The sequence below is a fragment of the Microtus pennsylvanicus genome, chromosome 6 (genome assembly GCF_037038515.1).
Source record: "Microtus pennsylvanicus isolate mMicPen1 chromosome 6, mMicPen1.hap1, whole genome shotgun sequence".
Taxonomy (NCBI): Eukaryota; Metazoa; Chordata; class Mammalia; order Rodentia; family Cricetidae; genus Microtus; species Microtus pennsylvanicus.
Window position 1 is genome coordinate 11,598,837 of NC_134584.1, and position 18,374 is coordinate 11,617,210.

Genomic DNA, 18,374 nt, shown 5'->3' on the forward strand with positions numbered 1-18,374 from the left:
CATAAGTTCTGGCATCATTTTGAACAAAACTGATTTTTCCCCCTTCATTACAAGAAAACTGTACAAAGCACCATGATAAGGAATGAGGGAGCTATGATTTATGGCCCTCCGTGTAGAGGAGATTTAATTCTGCCTTCTGCTCAATGGCCTATCCATTGTGTGAGCAGAGTCAATACCAATAATGAAATGTAGACTGAAAGGCTAAATCAATTCAATAAAATGCAATAGAAAGGCTAGAGGACTGAGTAAATTTGGAAAGGCTAGTGCCTGCCAGATTAGTATTTGGACAACAGGTAATTACAAAAATCAATACCTGTATATGAAAACATGACAGGCAGCCATCCATCACAAAGCGGGAGTAATTACTAACAGTCTGGACTCTAAGTAAGGATGAGAGGACAAAACACATCCACGCAGAATTTTATCAGACTTTACATGTTTGTGTGTGCACATGTTCATATACAGATGCCTAACTCCCCGTATGATCACAGGAAGTGGGGAGACATGTTCCACGTCATATTCTCATCTCAGTGTCATCATGGTCTCACTCCTACAAGACCCTAGTCTTCCTTGTCACCCCAGTCATCATGGGGAATCAGAGCTGAGGATGGGGGCACCAGTGGGGAGGAGGAATCCCATTGATAACATTAACTTCCCTTCATGTGCTGGCTGTTAGAGGGATTCCAAACAATGGGAGGTGATACAGGTAGCCCAATGATACTCACAGCAAAAGAAAGAATTATATGTGCAAATGTGTGTGCGCGCACACACACACACACACACACACACACTCACACTTCCACATACTTACACTCACACTGACATATACAGACATTCACAAAGAACATGCATATTTACATGTACATGAGCATACACACATGTACACACAGACAAACTCACACTGGCATATAACATACACATGTGCCCATTGACACATAACACAAGTTCTCACATTCAGACGTGTACATACATCCGTAAGTTACAAATGTAACTTAATAATTGTGGATAAAGTATGTCCACTTACTAATCTGTCTACATAAATTAAGTCCTTCACTCCCACAGAGACATCACCAATACAGTTTCAGCACCACTAGGTTTTCCATACATGTTTCTGCTATTGTATTTTTCTTTCTTTTAAAATTTATTTACATTAAAACTTAATTCCATCGTTTCCCTGCTCCCCATTCTTTCACTATTTTAAAGATAAGCAGAAAGGTTCCAGAGGACAATAGCTTCCATTCCAGACGACAGGCTTGGCTGCTGGCATGGGAAGCACCATCAATCAGATTTGATGGATACGTTGGCTCCCCTTCACTGCACAGCCCCTGTCCCCCACAGGGCACAGAGGGTAACTCTGATATAGCTACAAGTAAGTCTGAGATCTGCTGCTGGGCTGCGTGGCAGCCAAGAGGCCTCAAGGCCAGTCCACAGAGTGTGTGTGCACAGCTAGTTAAAGAAGTGAGTTCTGACTGCCTTGGGCCATGGAGGCTGTGCAGCCTGACTGGATGACTTCCTTTTCTCATGTTTGACTTCTGAAAGCTTAAAAGCTGTCACTTTCCTTTTCCTCTTCTGTCCCTCATCCAAACAACATGATAGAAAGCTCACATTTCCCCCTTTGACATCAGGAGATTCAAACCAGAGGAGGCCCAGTCTGTGGGTAAGAGCCTACTGCCCAACCATTCACAGGGCTGAACCCGGATCCTTTCCAAACTCTCGGAAGCCACATCTGGACTATGTGAGAGCTCTTCTATTCATCCTCGAGAGTCTCGTCATGTGAACTACATGCCTTACTGGGCGTTCTTGGGGTGTGACTCACAGAAACCCAGTCCACAAGGGACTGGCATGCCAAGTGCTCCTGCATCAACATTTTGCCAATGACAAAAGAAGAAGCTTTCATGACCTTGGGAGAAACTCAAAAGGTCTCCTCTTAGAAAATTTTCAGTATTTTGTATCCCAATCTGCCCTTCACTGTACATGATGACTGGGCCTGGAGTGTCAAAGCAGGGATCCTAAGATGGTGTCTGTATAATTTTAATGTGACTTAGGTCATCTTAACAGTAGGTCCATTTTCACATTTAACATTTACCGTTGCTTAGTTAGCATTTAAGGTCAGATAATCCTACAGGATGCTCTGTGGCATTGCTGGTCTCTGTCCACGGGGTCTCAGTTCCACTCCCACATCCCCTCCAGTCACGACAGTTCAAAATGTCTCCAGACACCAAATCACGGCTTTCTGAGAACTACAAAGAAATGTGGGTTTTCTGATGATGGGCATGAACCAACTTCTTAAAGGAAAATCATGCATCCAGATGTAAGCAAGCTAAGATCCAGGATGAAGAGCAATGCCATTCTCATGTCTTTTCCTTCCCCTATTAAACCAATTTGGACGCATGCTCAAAGTTGCTTACATGCTATGGAGATGACTCATTACAGTTTATAAAAATCTTTTTAAAAACTTGATTACTCAGCTCCTTGCATGCAAATGCTTGTCCTTTATCTGAAAAAAGAATTTGGGTTAGCTACAGTGACTATGGTAATTTTCTAGAAATAAAACACACTACAATGTAGTACATACCTCAGGGTATTCCAGAAGCATGGAGTGTTTTAACAACCATTTATGTGATGGACACAGACAACAGGCTCTTTAATGGATCACATATATCCACATTATACCCACTGTTGCTTCTGTAAATGGCTCAGAGCATTGGGTTCCATGGCAAAACCTACAGTGCTCATGCTACTAACAAGTTCTCAAAGACAGACAGCCCATCATGAATCCTGACAACGATTTGAGGAGATTACAATTGATGTCTTGCACTTTTTAGTCTTGACAGACAGATTATTCACAAAGACAAAATTAGGGAAAAAAGGCAAATCATAGCAGCACGGGGCACTGAAGACTCAGCTTCCCTCGGACAGGCAGGCAGGCCTGGCCTTCTCATCCGCAGGGTCCAAACATAAAAGGTGGATGCACACGTACATGTGCGAATGATGACAAATGCTACGTCTTAGTCTCAAGGATGAATCTACAAGTCAACGGGGTAATTTTCGTTTTTCTGCATCTCTGTCTGACACGACTCTGAATATCCCTAAGTACTTATGAACCAAACACTGTTCACCTGATGATGTGAGGAGCACTCACCTCTGCTTTAATTTTATTGTCTCCGAAACAGAGGTGTTGCAAGTAAGCTGCGGCATTGGACTGAACGGAAGGGAACTGATGCTGCAACATCTGTATCACTTCAGGCAGCTCCGGGTCTCTCCATCCAAACTCCCTGTATGAAAGGAAGAAGGAGAGTATGAGGAACAAAGCCCGGAACACACAATGCTCTCCCAACACCCATTCAATGTGCTTAGCAGCCAAGGCAACAATGTCTGGACTGTCTTCCTCATGCACAGACTGGTCCAGTGCAGAGAGGACTTCTGAAAAGACCTGGGGTACCAGCTTTTCCTCATCCACATCTGTATACATTCATACTCCATGAAGATTACATACATGTGACTGAATATCTCAACTAAATAGTTACAGAAGATGAAGAAGAGATAACTTATACCACCCTCCCCCATTTTTAGTTGGGCTTACATGGATAAAGGACACATTGTTTTAATAAATAATTTCATCCTCAGATGAGAAGAACAATGGGTACAATCTAATATGCCACAAGACCAAGTGAGCATACTGATACTGCTATTTTACTATTATTATTTTCAATGCCTTTTAAGAGACAAAACGAAACAGAGAGAGAGAAGAGAGTAGACCCTTTCATGATTATTCGAGGTTAGAAGTAGAGTAGCACAAATTTATTTGAAGAGCTTTTCAATGCATGCTAGCAAATTTTGTGTCCTGTCTTCCTTTCTGTGTCCTCTTCTTAAGAAGAAGGAAAAAAATCAGTAAAGAAGCTGATTCTTTATTTACTTTAAGGATATAGGCTCCAAAATATTTACTTCTATACTAAAACTCATTTTTGTGTTGTTCCTAAGAATATTATTCTATGAAGTTTCTCAGATTTCTCAGGTAGACCACATGGCCGGGGGGTGAACTCTGTGAGTCCTCAGATAGACCGCATGACCAATAGGGTGAACTCTGTGGGTCCTCAGGCAGACCGCATGACCAATAGGGTGAACTCTGTAGGCCCTTAGGCAGACCGCATGGCCAATAGGGTGAACTCTGTGAGTCCTCAGGCAGACCGCATGGCCAATAGGGTGAACTCTGTGGGTCCTCAGGCAAACCGCATGACCAATAGGGTGAACTCTGTGGGTTCTATTCTTAGAAATCAGAGAGCTGATTTTTTTTTAAACAGAGAAATAAAAAGCAACCTCTGAGACCAGAGATAAAAACCTGACCTCAGAAGTTGCAATGGGGACTATTAATCTGAAAGATGGGCTGGAGGAGAAATAGGGTACCTTTGCAGCCCCTCCTTCTCCTTGAGCAGTGACTCAGAAGCATCCGTCCTACTGCTGCAGGTCAAAGCTGTTGCCTGAGCAGAGGAGCTGTGAAAAATGAGACAGAGAAGGTAGAGACCGGGGTTAAAAGTTTCCTGGCAGATTCTAACCTGTCCTCTTTATCTCTCCTTTATTATGACTGGGAGAACTGTCGAGCAAAGCCTGAAGCACGTTGGTGCTGAAGACAAATGGATAAGAAGGCTTCTGAAGATGGTTAGTTTTTATTGGGGAAGATAAACCACTTGATTTCATGTGGAGGAAGTCTTCAATACACATGCTGAAAAATTTCCCAAAAGATATAGAGCACATATTTGCTGAAAATAGTTACGCGATGCTGGCACGGAACCCTCCTCGCCTATGAGATCATAGAAGAAAATTACGGGTCAAGAAATGAAAAGCCAGTTTTCCTCTTAATTTAGTTTCCCTTTGTTGCATGATTCTAGATCACCTCTGTAATTAAAAAAATCTCACTGTCCTCATAATAGTTTTCCAGTAGAATTATATTTTTTATGCAAATGAACCTCAAATCTACAGAGTACCTATAAATTAAACTTGCACGCAGAGTCACAGCATCTCTAAGATGAATGTAGGTAAACGTACACTTTCAGAAGGCAATTAGTAAAGAATGCATTCTACCTTATTTTATAAGCCAGATGGTAATTGCTTTATTAGCCAATGGCTTATAGGGTATACATCAAGAATATCTTTCAAGCAATACCTCCAGTAAGGAAGTATTGACCTTGTGTGTGTACATGGTCACACACACACACACACACACACACACACACACACACACACTCAGATGTGGCAGAAGAACATTCCAAACTGTTCGTGGACAGGGGAAAGGGAAGGTGGCTGCAGCCCCTCACTCCCCATCCACAGCCTCTGTACTCACTTCCCACCTCAATGCTCTCCCAGACATTTCAGGGTGAATTTGACGCCCTCCTTTGGTTCCGACCCTCCAAAGATCCCAGTGTCTCAGAAGAGAGGCTTGGAGAACCCCCATGACCTTCTATATACTGCTGGCTCTGTGCACCAATACGGTGGAGAGCACTGGCTGAGTGGATGCTCGCTAAGCCCATGTGTCTGAGTGAGATAATGATTCCTACCTTCGTGTACTGGTGGGATGGTTAGCAATAATAGTTACAGCTGGCACCCAGTGTGGGCCCTCTAGAAATGTCAGGAATTCCATATAACTAGACGAAGGAGAGAAGAATGAGAAATAAGAACCATCTATAATTCCTAGAAGGTGAACGCGCAACTCTCATTTGTTACTGGGCTTTACCCTGGCGATGGTAATGGACTGGAGAATATGCAAATGTAACCTTTCTTCCACTAAAGCTTGTCACATAGACCAACAACATTGCCATACACCCTCCCCCATGTATGGGCTGTCTGTATTGCTAAGATGACAAGGCTCAGCACAGAGCTAAAGAGCTAGCCGTTTTGAAATTTCTTACTCTGCCATACTGCCACCGAAATCAAAGAGTTGGTGGGCTGTCACAACACTTCATCACGTTCCCCAAGGAAGAGGACCCGAGGACACCCAGGGTTCTCACAATTCAAATTTCACCTTTAGCAGAGGTTCTTGTCAGAGTGAACACTCTCCCTTCTATTGCAGCATGACCAACTTCATTGGTGCCTGTGTGGACTAAGAAACCTCAACTGTGTGTGTATTTATGTGTATGTGTGCATGTGCGTGCACACACTCAGGCATGTATGTGTGTATATGTAAGTGTGCACGCACACATGTGTGCAAGTGTGTAGAAACAAGAAGTAGATATTAGGGACCTCCTAAACTGTCCTCTATTTCTTTTGACACAGTTTCTCACTGAACAATGCTTTGGGTAGGCTGCTTGGCCAATCACCTCACTGCCCATCTCACCCTAGAGCTCTGAGATTACTGGAGCTTCTTGAGGTGATCTCTCTCTCTCTCTCTCTCTCTCTCTCTCTCTCTCTCTCTCTCTCTCTCTCTCTCTTGGAGTACTTGGAATCCAAATTCAGCCCCACATACTTGTAGGGAAGACACTTTACCAACTAGACCATCTTTTAGGCCTATGAGCATTATAAACTTTTGAACTCTAAAAGTTTTAAAACCTGATCTAATTTGAATTTTTAGATCCAAAGCATGAGGTAGGCTGTTTTTTTCTTTATTTCACTTTATCTTGAAGAACTCGGGAGTGTTTCAGAGGTGATGAAATTAGAAAGTAGGCAGAAGGTTTTCATTAATAATAAAAAGGAGATATTTCCATTTTCACTCACCAAAGTGAAGTTATCTGATGATACTCACATAAAAGAATTAATGTTGTCCTCTTTATTCCTGAGTACTATGCAATCCCAAACAAAAACCTGTTAATTATATTTTTTTTAAAAAAATCTTTAATATAAATAGTACTAGAAATAGGATCATCTAGAAAGGAAGTGAATTGTTTTAATTTGGCAGAAAGACGTGGCTTTCTGCAGACTGCACAGTTTTAGTAAAACAGATTCTCTCAGCCGTATCACAAGCATGCATTCTCTCTGCCATGACTCCTCGGCTCAGCCTCATGCCTGGGCGGCCACCTGCTCCACAGAGATGTGCCTAGCTCATGAGGGAAACAGCAAAATGAAATCACTTAATAATGCTATTATTTACTTCAACTACATGTAGTTTAAAATCAACAGATTTCTGCTTCTAGTAAAGACCTAGATATTCCAAAAGATCACGAAGCTGTGAAAGATATCCATTTATTATAATACCTCCATGATGTCAATGACACTTAAAATACTAGCTATGTATCCATTAATGCTACTGAATGTATTCAACTAAAAAGGTTCAATGAAGAAAAGAATGGTCACCTTTAGAATGCGTTGTGTGGATATTTTATGTAATATTCATGTATGTATGCATATTCACATATATATGTGTGTGTGTTTATTTATGTGTTATACACACATCCATATAATACTTGACTATATATCATGTTTATATATATTTATATAATGCACATACATATATTTTGAAATGATATTACATAGTAGACTAGAAATACTATGAATAAATCTTGACTACCTAGCCATCCGCTTGAACAAGGAGGACAACAGAAATGCTAAAGTGGACAGAGGAAGCCCGTCAGGTCTCAGCCCTCCACAAAAACCTACAGGCAACTAAGGAATACTGAAGTCCTTGTTTTCTACCGCTGAGTAGTACTCTAATATGTATATATTCCACACTTTCTTCATCCATTCTTCCATTGAAGGGCATCTAGGTTGTTTCCAGGTTCTGGCTATTACAAACATTGCTGCTATGAACATAGTTGAGCATATACTTTTGTTGTATGATAGGGCATCTCTTGGGTATATTCCCAAGAGTGGTATTGCTGGGTCCAGGGGTAGGTTGATCCCGAATTTCCTGAGAAACCGCCACACTGCTTTCCAAAGTGGTTGCACAAGTTTGCATTCCCACCAGCAATGGATGAGTGTACCCCTTTCTGCACAACCTCTCCAGCAAAGGCTATCATTGGTGTTTTTGATTTTAGCCATTCCAACAGGTGTAAGATGGTATCTTAAAGTTGTCTTGATTTGCATTTCCCTGATCGCTAAGGAAGTTGAGCATGATCTTAAGTGTCTTTTGGCCATTTGAACTTCTTCTGTTGAGAATTCTCTGTTCAGCTCAGTGCCCCATTTTATAATTGGGTTGATTAGCCTTTTACGGTCTAGTTTATGAGTTCTTTATATATTTTGGAGATCAGACCTTTGTCAGTTGCGGGGTTGGTGAACTACTGAGCAGTAAAAAACAACGACTTCTTGAATTTTGCATGCAAATGGACGGAAATAGAAAACACTATCCTGAGTGAGGTAAGCCAGACCCAAAAAGAGGAACATGGGAGGTACTCACTCATATTTGGTTTCTAGCCATAAATAAAGGACATTGAGCCTATAATTCGTGATCCTAGAGAAGCTAAATAAGAAGGTGAACCCAAAGAAAAAAATATAGGCATCCTCCTGAATATTAACCTTCATCAGGCGATGAAAGGAGACTGAGACAGAGACCCACATTGGAGCACCGGACATAAATCTCAAGGTCCAAATCAGGAGCAGAAGGAGAGAGAGCACGAGCAAGGAACTCAGGACCAGGAGGGATGCACCCACACACTGAGACAATGGGGATGTTCTATTGGGAACTCACCAAGGCCAGCTGGCCTGGGTCTGAAAAAGCCTGGGATAAAACCAGACTTGCTGAACATAGCGGACAACGAGGACTATTGAGAACTCAAGAACAATGGCAATGGGTTTTTGATCCTACTGCACATACTGGCTTTGTGGGAGCCTAGGCAGTTTGGATGCTCACCTTACTAGACCTGGATGGAGGTGGGTGGTCCTTGGACATCACACAGGGCAGGGAACCCTGATTGCTCTTCGGGATGACGAGGGAGGGGGACTTGATCGGGGGAGGGGGAGGGAAATGGGAGGCAGTGGCGGGGAGGAGGCAGAAATCTTAAATAAATAAATAAATAAATAATAAATAAATAAATAAATAAATAAACAAGAAATACTGAAAGAGGGAGAAATAATCTTCCCCAGGGATTGCTAGCACATCAGATGGTTAGCCAATACCAAGTGGTCATCACGGAAAACATACATACTAGTAGCATTATTTAGAATGAGCAGATTGTATTTATATATTTAAGAATATATATGTACACAAATCTATGCATATATAATAATTAATGAAAAAAGGCCATACATTTGAAAGAGAATAAAGAGGGATATGTGGGAGGGTTTGGGAGGCAGGGAAGGGAAGGGAAGAGGGGATAATATAATTATATTATAAACTTAAAAAAACAAAATAATGCTGGTTTTACAAAATTAATACAGTTTCTGTGTGGTGATTTGTGTCTGAGAATTTGGGAAACGAATGAGCAGTCTCCATTTACAGATATCCATCAACAGATACATGTCTGTCCTTCTGTGCTGATGCCAGAATTTCCTAAGTTGTAAAATAAACTCCCTGCTTTGGAAAAAAAAAATAATGTAAAAAATGAATCAAGTAACTATACCTAATCTGCCCGCACTCAGGTGCATTTGATGAACCTGACTTTTGAAGCGTGGAGTTTCTCTTAGAAGACACAATGACACATGTACACACATCTTAATTATGAGACCATCTCCTGGTGCTCCACCGTGGTCTGTATGTTCCTGGGCATAGAGAGGTGTTTGTTCTATGGCACCTGTCATGGAGTCTTTACAGTGTAAGTCACGAACACAAACATGGAGGTTTTCAGGTTGTCTGCCTGTGTTTGACCTAAGTCACTACACTATATAACCTTACCTAATATTGTGTTTACTCTTAAAAATATTTGTAACATGCTTCCCACATACACATTCACTTTTATTGTTACCCGCCAGTTCCCTAACGTGTGCTATCTCTACTTAAGACAACATCCAGGAGAGAGAGCGCCCTTAAAGAATATCTCAGTAGACTCTAGCCAGATCTGCTGTGAAATCTGGTCATGCACCCTCAGCCTCTAACCCTTGCTTTGGATTATTGTCAGCAACAGAGGAGGCAGAATTACACAATACTCTACGAATACAATCCAAGGAAGAGGCTAGTACATCCCTTTATGATCTGTGAGTTAGTTTTCTGGTGAATACAGATCATATATGTAGTATTTAATAAACTAATGTGTTTCTTAACACATTAGTGCTACATCAGTGTATCTAACCAAGATTACCAGATCACAACTGTGGTTGAACAAAGTTGGGCATTAGTGCTCCTAACATGAAGAATCCACTCCACAGAGATGGCGGGGGCATGGCCTTATGCTGGTGCAGAAACAGCTTTTCAGGACTTGGCTGTACTGGTGCCCCGGTAGAGTGGTTTTGTTTTGAACTATCTGCATACATGCAACTGTGCATGGGGGCCTTAAAGAACCACACACAGGACAACACTTACCCTGTGACTGGCACTAAAACACCCGTCATTCATGCAGCACAGGGAGGCTTTCAGGCGACAGCCACCTTGCCTGGGGTTGGTGAGCTGTAAGAGTGTTCATGCTCAACATAGCAGCACTATGACCCACCCATGGTGGAAGTTAGTCCTGGGCTGCCAGGGACCTATTTCCACCCTACAGTCTAGGCAATGTTTATCCAGAGAAAAGATCTTGACACTATAGGAAGAAAGTGGAAAATGCTGCCTAGAAACTTCCTACTCTAAAGCTGTCTGCCTCTACTCAAGTATTGTTCTGGGGCCTACAGTCATGTCCCAAGCCCTTTGCACATCATAGCAAAATTACAACTTTTATGAAAGAAGGGCCTGAAATGGATGAGTTGCATTGTCTCAGGGAAGACGCGCTGCTTGTACAAAGCTCCTTTCTCCTGGATATTGTTATATCATGAAATGTTGCAGACAGCGAGTCTGACACTTCCGTGTAACTCCTGAAGTGTGATTCATAGATTACATTATTTTAGTCTGAGATACAAACTCAGTGGTGGTTAGCTGCTAGGATGGCAAAGTAGCAGAAAGGCACCAGCTTAATTCGGTCTGTAGCCACTGCTGCTTCGGACAAAAAAAAACCCAGCCAAAATGCATCCATCTAAGCTGGGATAAGGGAGCCTAAGGAAGGCATGGATTCTTCGGGCTATTGATTCCGCCTATGAGCAGAGCATGGTGGTGCCCAGGTCAGGGTGCATGCATGATTACTTCTCATCCCTGGCATGAAATATAGAGGAATCTCACAGCATTTTATTTGATCCAATCCTAGTGCCTTTTCTTCTAAACCTTCTAAGTTACATCCATACCCAATGTCTGTATTTTTCGAATTATAAAAGTATCAGTATTTGCTATACACAGAATGCACTTTTACCCCTCAGTCTGAATCAGATAAGTGACAATGAGTGTCAGTCGGTGGTAGAGTCCAAGAGGTGTGTGGCATGTGGCAGTGTGGAACTGTAGAGTATTACCCTAGAGGATTCCACGGCTGGGCAATGAAATGTATATGCAAACTACAATGACAATAATAAACAATGTTCATTTTAAACATAGTATCTACTCACCTTATGCTTCTCCTTATTAAAAAGTCCCTAGGTCTGGTTTTTATTGGACCAGCATGTACCTAACTCTTACCAGAATTGCCCTGATTAATTTGAAAATTAATTAAACGTTCACAGTGAGTTTAGGGACCACTCTTGGTATTGTCGTAGCAGTCACAATGTAAGACGAGCAGGGGATGACAGAAAGAGGCTTCACCGCAGGGAAAGGGAAAATGGCAGATAAATAGAGGGTTATCCATCCAAGTCATAAATTCATATGTTATATGTTTGTTATTTTTCTCACTAATTAAGACCAAAAGCTTTTGTCCATAAGAATGGCCTAGTTTTCAGCTCACTGTATAAGCACTAACCTGAAATCGCTAAGGGTAAGAGCAGTGGCCCTTTAGGGACATTGGCTTGAGCTAATGGCTGTGCACCCTGCATTTCTTTAGTAAGAAGTGACTGACCAAAGAGGGCAGCAAACTTCACGTGCTTTCGACCTGGTGGCATCAAATCAGTGCTGTTTGGAGAGTTGGGTGGCTCTGTGTTTCATGAAGCCCTGGTGATGTGTCTGCTTCCTTCATTTAGTCAGGGTTGATCTAATGTTCCATGAAGCTAAAGGTCTCTGGCACCAAACAACTCAGACCTTGCAGAGGTCGGATTGTCTCCGTTTCCTGTCCTCTACTGATAGCAACTGATTTATTTTAAAATCATAGAAACCTCTAAAAATCCATGCTGCAAAGTGATGAAAAACTTGATTAGAGATAAAGAAAGCAAAAATGAGTCGTAGTCAACATTTAAAACTGTACTAAGCTCATATGAGCTTTCCTGCATACTTGGCATTGTTATATTTTCTTGAAATATTTAAAATAACCCACTGTCTCCTAGCACTTTCTGAGTGTCCATGAGCAAACTTAGTACTATGGAAAAGTTTGGGGACAAGGGTAAGTGAACTGTCCCTATTACAGCTGTTACTTAAATCAGGGCGAGGAAGTTTAGCATAAGTAATCGTTGGAGGAAGGGGAGATCATTAGCATATGAATGGAAGTCAGTCTATAAAGTCTAATTTTAGAATTTCAATTAAATGACTCACCAGATAAGTCAGTTGAATGTAAATATTTGTTCACTGGGGAAAAGTAGACTTCATTCATTTCTAAGAATTTTCTTCTGAATATGTTTTGAAATATGCTATTCATGATGAAGGACATAAATCATAGCATTTCTTAATGACTATCTAACCAAGGGGTAAGAATATCATTTTAAGGTGTTCTCTGAACACCCCCCCTCCCGTCTCCCTTCTCCTCACTCCTCTTTCCTCAGGGTACTGGGCAGCAAGTGTAGGAAAATCTTAGCAACTGAGGGTCCTGCCTGAGCCCACACCTGCTTCCTAACAATACACCTAGCATCTAGGGCCCCTCACCTACACAGGGCTGCACACCACACCAAATCATGCAGGAAGCCATTAGTAACTCCCTGCCTTCTTTCAGTCACTTCAGGGAAATATCTAGGAACTAGAGGGAGGGGGCATTCCAGTCTGGACTGCTTTGGGATGCATATGCAGTAAGACAACCTTTGTCCTCGGAGTGAAGTTTTAGGAAAGGAAAAACATTTTTGGTTACATATGACTGGCCATGCATATGATTAAAGTCAGATGTACCAAGGGAAAGAAGACGTGCAATGAAGAAACGCTTCCATGATTCAAACCTGTCAACCAAACCAGAAAACCACCTACTTTAGCAATCAATCCTTTCTCTTGTGACCCATAAAGGAAGCCCCAAACAGTACCTTGCTGCTCCTGGCACTCAACCTCAAGGAGCTAAATGCCCCCTTTGCAGTGTGCACTGTACCATCTCCTTATCACTGTTTGCTATTTATGTGCACTACCCTAGTTTTTCTAATCAGAGCCAAGAACCTGGATGCACCCGTCCAGATGGACAGCCCGGGTCACAGGACAGCACAAAGCGTCATGCAACGCTCACGACAAAAGCACCACTTTAGTGGCAGCTATCAGTGAAAACACTTCTTTTATTACATACAACATGCTCTTCACAATAGGAAATTGGTCTTAACATCTTCAATCTTTTATTTGATCTTAAGGACCTTCCTTCCTGCCCTGCCCATTCCTTGCCCTTTCTCCAGAGTCTTTGTTGGCTGCGATGAACTTAGATTGCAGAAGGAGATATCATACGAAAGGGCTGAGAGCCACAGTAAGCTAACAAATTCAGTGATGAGAGAGTTCTGCTCTGGGGTCAACGTAACAAGCAATTCATCTTGGATTTGACTGCATGGGGGGGGGTGATAAATGCCAAATAGATACTATTCTCTCTTCTACTTAGAGATGATTATTACCTAATTATTGGTTGTCTGCGAGATGCTGCTCTACTTTCTAGTAAGCATTGACATACCTTCATTCCACATAGAAAGAGGTAATATGTATTAGGCATGTTCTGCACAGCAGGGGACTACACTTGAAGTGATGTGCCCCCCATTCCCATCAGATGGTAAGCTAACTCTCTCACGTAGGGGCAGCCACTAGGGTTCAGAGTCATTCAACAGCTCCTCAAGCCCAGAATCAGAGGTTAGTGTGCCTGTGGTCACAGCCAAGCCGCTCACCATCTCATTACACATTCTTTATTATTTTACAAGTCAGGAACAGGAATAAATTTATACCCCTTGGAAATTCCATTAGGATCAGAAAAGAGAAATTACTGGATTTAGTACAGACACCAGGAATACTGCAATTTTAGATCTAGTTCTGTAATTAAAATACATATGTCGGTCACCCATATGGTGACATTTTATGGTACTGACTTTTATGCTTTCTCGGGAGGCCAGGGTTGGGTGATGGGGCATGGAAAGATGGGTCCTCTCTCCCAAAGTCTGTACAGCTTGCTTGCTTCTCATTCATGACCTGGCCTCAATTCCACAGAGAGCCTACTTTTCCAGACTCCTTCCTAATTTACATTCTTTATTCCTCTGGCATTTGCCAGTCACCTGTCAACCATTTAATAAAACACCAAGGTGGTCAAATAAAATGGACTGTCTGCATACCCAGTTCACTAGAAAACTGTGCTCCTTGGTAGTTCAGTGGGGGGGGGGGTTCTCCAGGTAAAATACTTTCCCATTATTTGTGTTATTCTACCAATCTTAGTATTTTCACATTTAACGTCTTCTAAAACGGATTTTCCCCCCAGGGTAATCAGAATCTGCTGGCTGAGAATTAATCCTCACATTTCTTTAAGCATGATGCAATATAAAACACATAACTTTCTACAGTCTCAATACTCACATATTTGTCTGGTGTAGTGTTACTTTGCCCTAGAACTTTTTATTAAAATCTAGTATGATGATTAGAGAAATAGAGTAAACATTCAGAAAATGCTGACTGTCTAGGAGGAAATATATCAAGCTGAAGCCTTAGCTGGATTGAAAAAGATATGGATAGTCCTTATTTTAATGTACTGTTTAATAAACTTTACGCATCAATTCGCTAGTCTTCCCCAAAGTGCTGGGACTTGGGGGCTTTGTCTGTTTCTGTTGACAGAGGAAAAGCTTGAACACCAGGGAGCTTGAGAGACTTGCCCAGAGTTGAAAAAGGATCCCATAGTTCATAGGTAGCCATTTGGTCTTCACTGGACTCATACCCTCTGCTCCAGACACAAAGCCAACCCCGTGGCAGCTAAGGTTATTAAACCTGGTAAAGGTAGCTGCATTGTTCCACATATACAATGAAGTAATTTAATCCCAAGGAAGTAAGAGTATCTTGCTCCTGTGACACAGAGCGACTGAATGCCACTCAGTTCTCTGCTTCCCATTGAGAAGTGTTTGGACTCCATTTGTTAGGTGTCTGAGGTACAGTCTAGGCTCAGAGGCCAGAGGAGAAAAGAGCTTTTGTTCTACTAGGTCAGAGGAAAGGTGTATTCCCTAGAGTTCAGAGAACTCTCAGATTCAGTTAGCATCATTAGAGTGAGCGTTTGTTTTTATCTGCTAGGGAAGGTAAAATGCCTATATTTTTCTGAGTAAGGAGAGTCAATTGTAGCTCTTATTTGCACATGAAAGAAAGTACTTGTGGTTGATTAAATCATCATGTTTTAATCACTTTGATAGCCTAAAACATAAACCCTAAAGGATTGAAGCCAGGTCATCAGGCTCGGCAGCAATTGCCTTTACCCAGTGAGCCATCTTGCTGTCCATATATCTACAATTTCTATTCTAAGCATGTCAGTTAAGCAGCTAATGGTACATTTTAAGATGTGTTCTGTCCTCCATCCATCATGCATGTCTCAACTGTAACTTTTTCCTAAATATCCCTTGACCTATTTATGTTTAAGACTTTGAATATTTGAGATTTCAAGTTTACTGTTAATTGTGTAAGTTAATACTTCCTTTGTAGTTAAATCAAAGTGAGACATTTTTGCATTAAGAAGACAAGGGGTGGGGGAATACCAAGTCTTATTTTAAGATAATTGTTTGTGCTTGTGTATTTCAGTGAGGGCTTCTCTGTGAGGGTTCAGTGGGGTGGTACTCCTCAATGAGGGCCTCAGAGGTGGCCTTGGAAGCCAAATTTCTCTCTCTCCTTTTCTTGGCCTCTTGTAACACCCCTCGATTTCCTCAAAGGAAGCACAAAAGCTAGAACTCCCTGTCTTAGTTAGGGTTTCTATTGTTGCAAATGACCACAACAACTCTTACAAGGGAGAACATTTATTTGGGGTGGCTGGCTTACAGTTCAGAGCTTCAGTTCATTATCATCATGGTGGAACGTGACAGTGTACAGGCAGACATGGTGCTGGTGAAGTAACTGAAACTCCTATAGCTTACAGGAAACAGGAAGTGGTCTGAGTGTCCTACTGAGTGTAGCCTACCTCCACAGTGACACAGTTCCTCCAACACGACCACACCCACTCCAACAAAGTCACACCTCCTAACAGTGCCACTCCCATTGGGGGTCATTTTCTTTCAAACTACCACACTCTACTCCATAGCAGGTTGTGGAACCTAAAAGCCCTTTTTCACCAAAGCAATTGTAATGATGATTACTCTTGACTGTCATCCTGATAGGATCTACAATCACCTAGGAGATCTACCTCTGTGAGCACCTATGAGAGGCGTATCTGAAGAGGGAAGACCAGGAAGACCTTTCTTCACTGTGGCCTCACCCAAGGATATGAGTGGAGCACTGGTATTCATTGGTGATTCCTGACTGTGGATGCAATGTGCTCAGCCACTTAATGTTCGCACTGCTATGCCTTTACCATCAGGATGTAATGTGTGTGTGTGTGTGTGTATGTGTGTGTGTGTGTGTGTATGTCCTTAAACTGTGAGCTAACTTACTGTGCTCTTACAATAAGAAAAATAACTAATATCTTAGCTGTAAAATAAAATAACATTCATCGAATCGGGCCCCATCTTTCTGTATGAAAGCTACTGACAAAGAAATTCTCTGTCCCACCTTGTTTGGTAGTAAGTCCTAGGACCCCATTTCAGAAGGAGTCCTGTCTCATACCTATTAGTGCAGAGGACTGAACAGAAAGGACAGAAAGAATCTGAACAAGCCTTCCTGGGTTTCCCGCTCAGTCCATCATCATCGATTCCCACTTCCTTTGTCCCATCATAAACACTCATGATTGCCCCTGCTCACCTAATCCGAGTAGGTAGGTAGTTTCTTCCTTTGTACCTTTGGTTGACTGAAGCCTCCTGAGTCACACAGAATGATCACCAAGTAACTATTCTTCTTCTGTTATTAACCTGGTCATCGCAACCCATAGCTTGGGCTAGAAAGGGATGGTGCATGCGACTTATATCCACTTACTGAGACAGCTGCACCCTCCCCCCACCGCTATTTCTAGGCACAGTTCTCAGAGCTTAGACACCATATAATGGCTTCACAAAGAAGCCAACTAGAACTTCAAGCAGGCAGAAGTGTGATGCAGATGCATGTTGGGATCCTAGCACATTTTCTGTTCATTTAGCAGGTATGAACGTTATAGTTATTTTTTTTTCTTTGCAAAAATAAAAAAGTACTATCTTAGAATTAAAATTTGGGATACTGTTATATGAAACAAAATTCAACCACATCTGTTTTCTCTTTTCTCTTTGAAATGCAAAACCCATGACATTGTTATCACCATAAGCGGACATGGCAAAGAGAGGGCAGGATCATCCCAGAGGAACACACAATTCAAAGGCCCATTACTTCAGTTACTGCTGAATAATTACTGCAAATAAAAGAAAGGTTCGTAACTTCTAACACACAATCAAAGAGCTATAAACTCATCTTCCATAATATCCCCAAGGCCTTGGTGCTTTGGAGATTTGAATATTTTCTAAAGAGCTCTCTATTCCAGGCTGGGTCCTCTTCCATTGATCCTGCACACCCTGGCCACTGCAGGCTTCTGAAGATGAGAGCTCCATTACCCCAGTGACCTTCCAGCAGCCCCGACCTGTGCCCTTTCACCCCAGGGCTTTACTTCAGTACAGCTTCTCATTCTACTTCTTCCCTCAGCTACATTGTTTGTCTGTCTGCCCCCTGTGAAAGTCATGAGCCCAGACCCAAACTCTGTGTAACCCTCTAGAGATACTATCTACATTCTGCAACCAAATTTGTCAATGGCCTATCCACTGTCACCGTAGGCTTCTCAGTACCTGTAAAAGGTCTTCACCAATGAAAAACAAATTGATACTATTCTTATCCACATGGTGAGTGATGGGATTAAAATGCCACCTGTGAGTCAGGCTTCCTCTGAGGAAAACGCTGCCTGGTTCTTGACATGGAAGCTTGCCTGGCCTCTTCTGCGGCAATGGAAAGGCCGTCATAACTCTTTCAACACTGAAACCGTAGGCTCACTGTGTAGCGATTGTGGTGTTTTCTCACTGAGGTAGGTAATCCCCCTGGAATGGGGTTCTTGCCAATTTTAACTCCT

General features: G+C 42.1%; 1 protein-coding gene across 4 annotated transcripts in view; it reads right to left on the reverse strand.

Annotated features, from left to right (window-relative positions):
- Positions 1–18,374, reverse strand: part of Ctnnd2 (catenin delta 2) — a 746,809-nt gene that overhangs the window by 212,105 nt on the left and 516,330 nt on the right. For all 4 annotated transcript variants that reach the window (XM_075975796.1, XM_075975795.1, XM_075975797.1 and 1 more), the window contains one exon: positions 3,143–3,275. In XM_075975796.1, the coding sequence (XP_075831911.1) occupies positions 3,143–3,275 (133 nt within the window). The remainder of the gene's footprint in view (positions 1–3,142; positions 3,276–18,374) is intronic.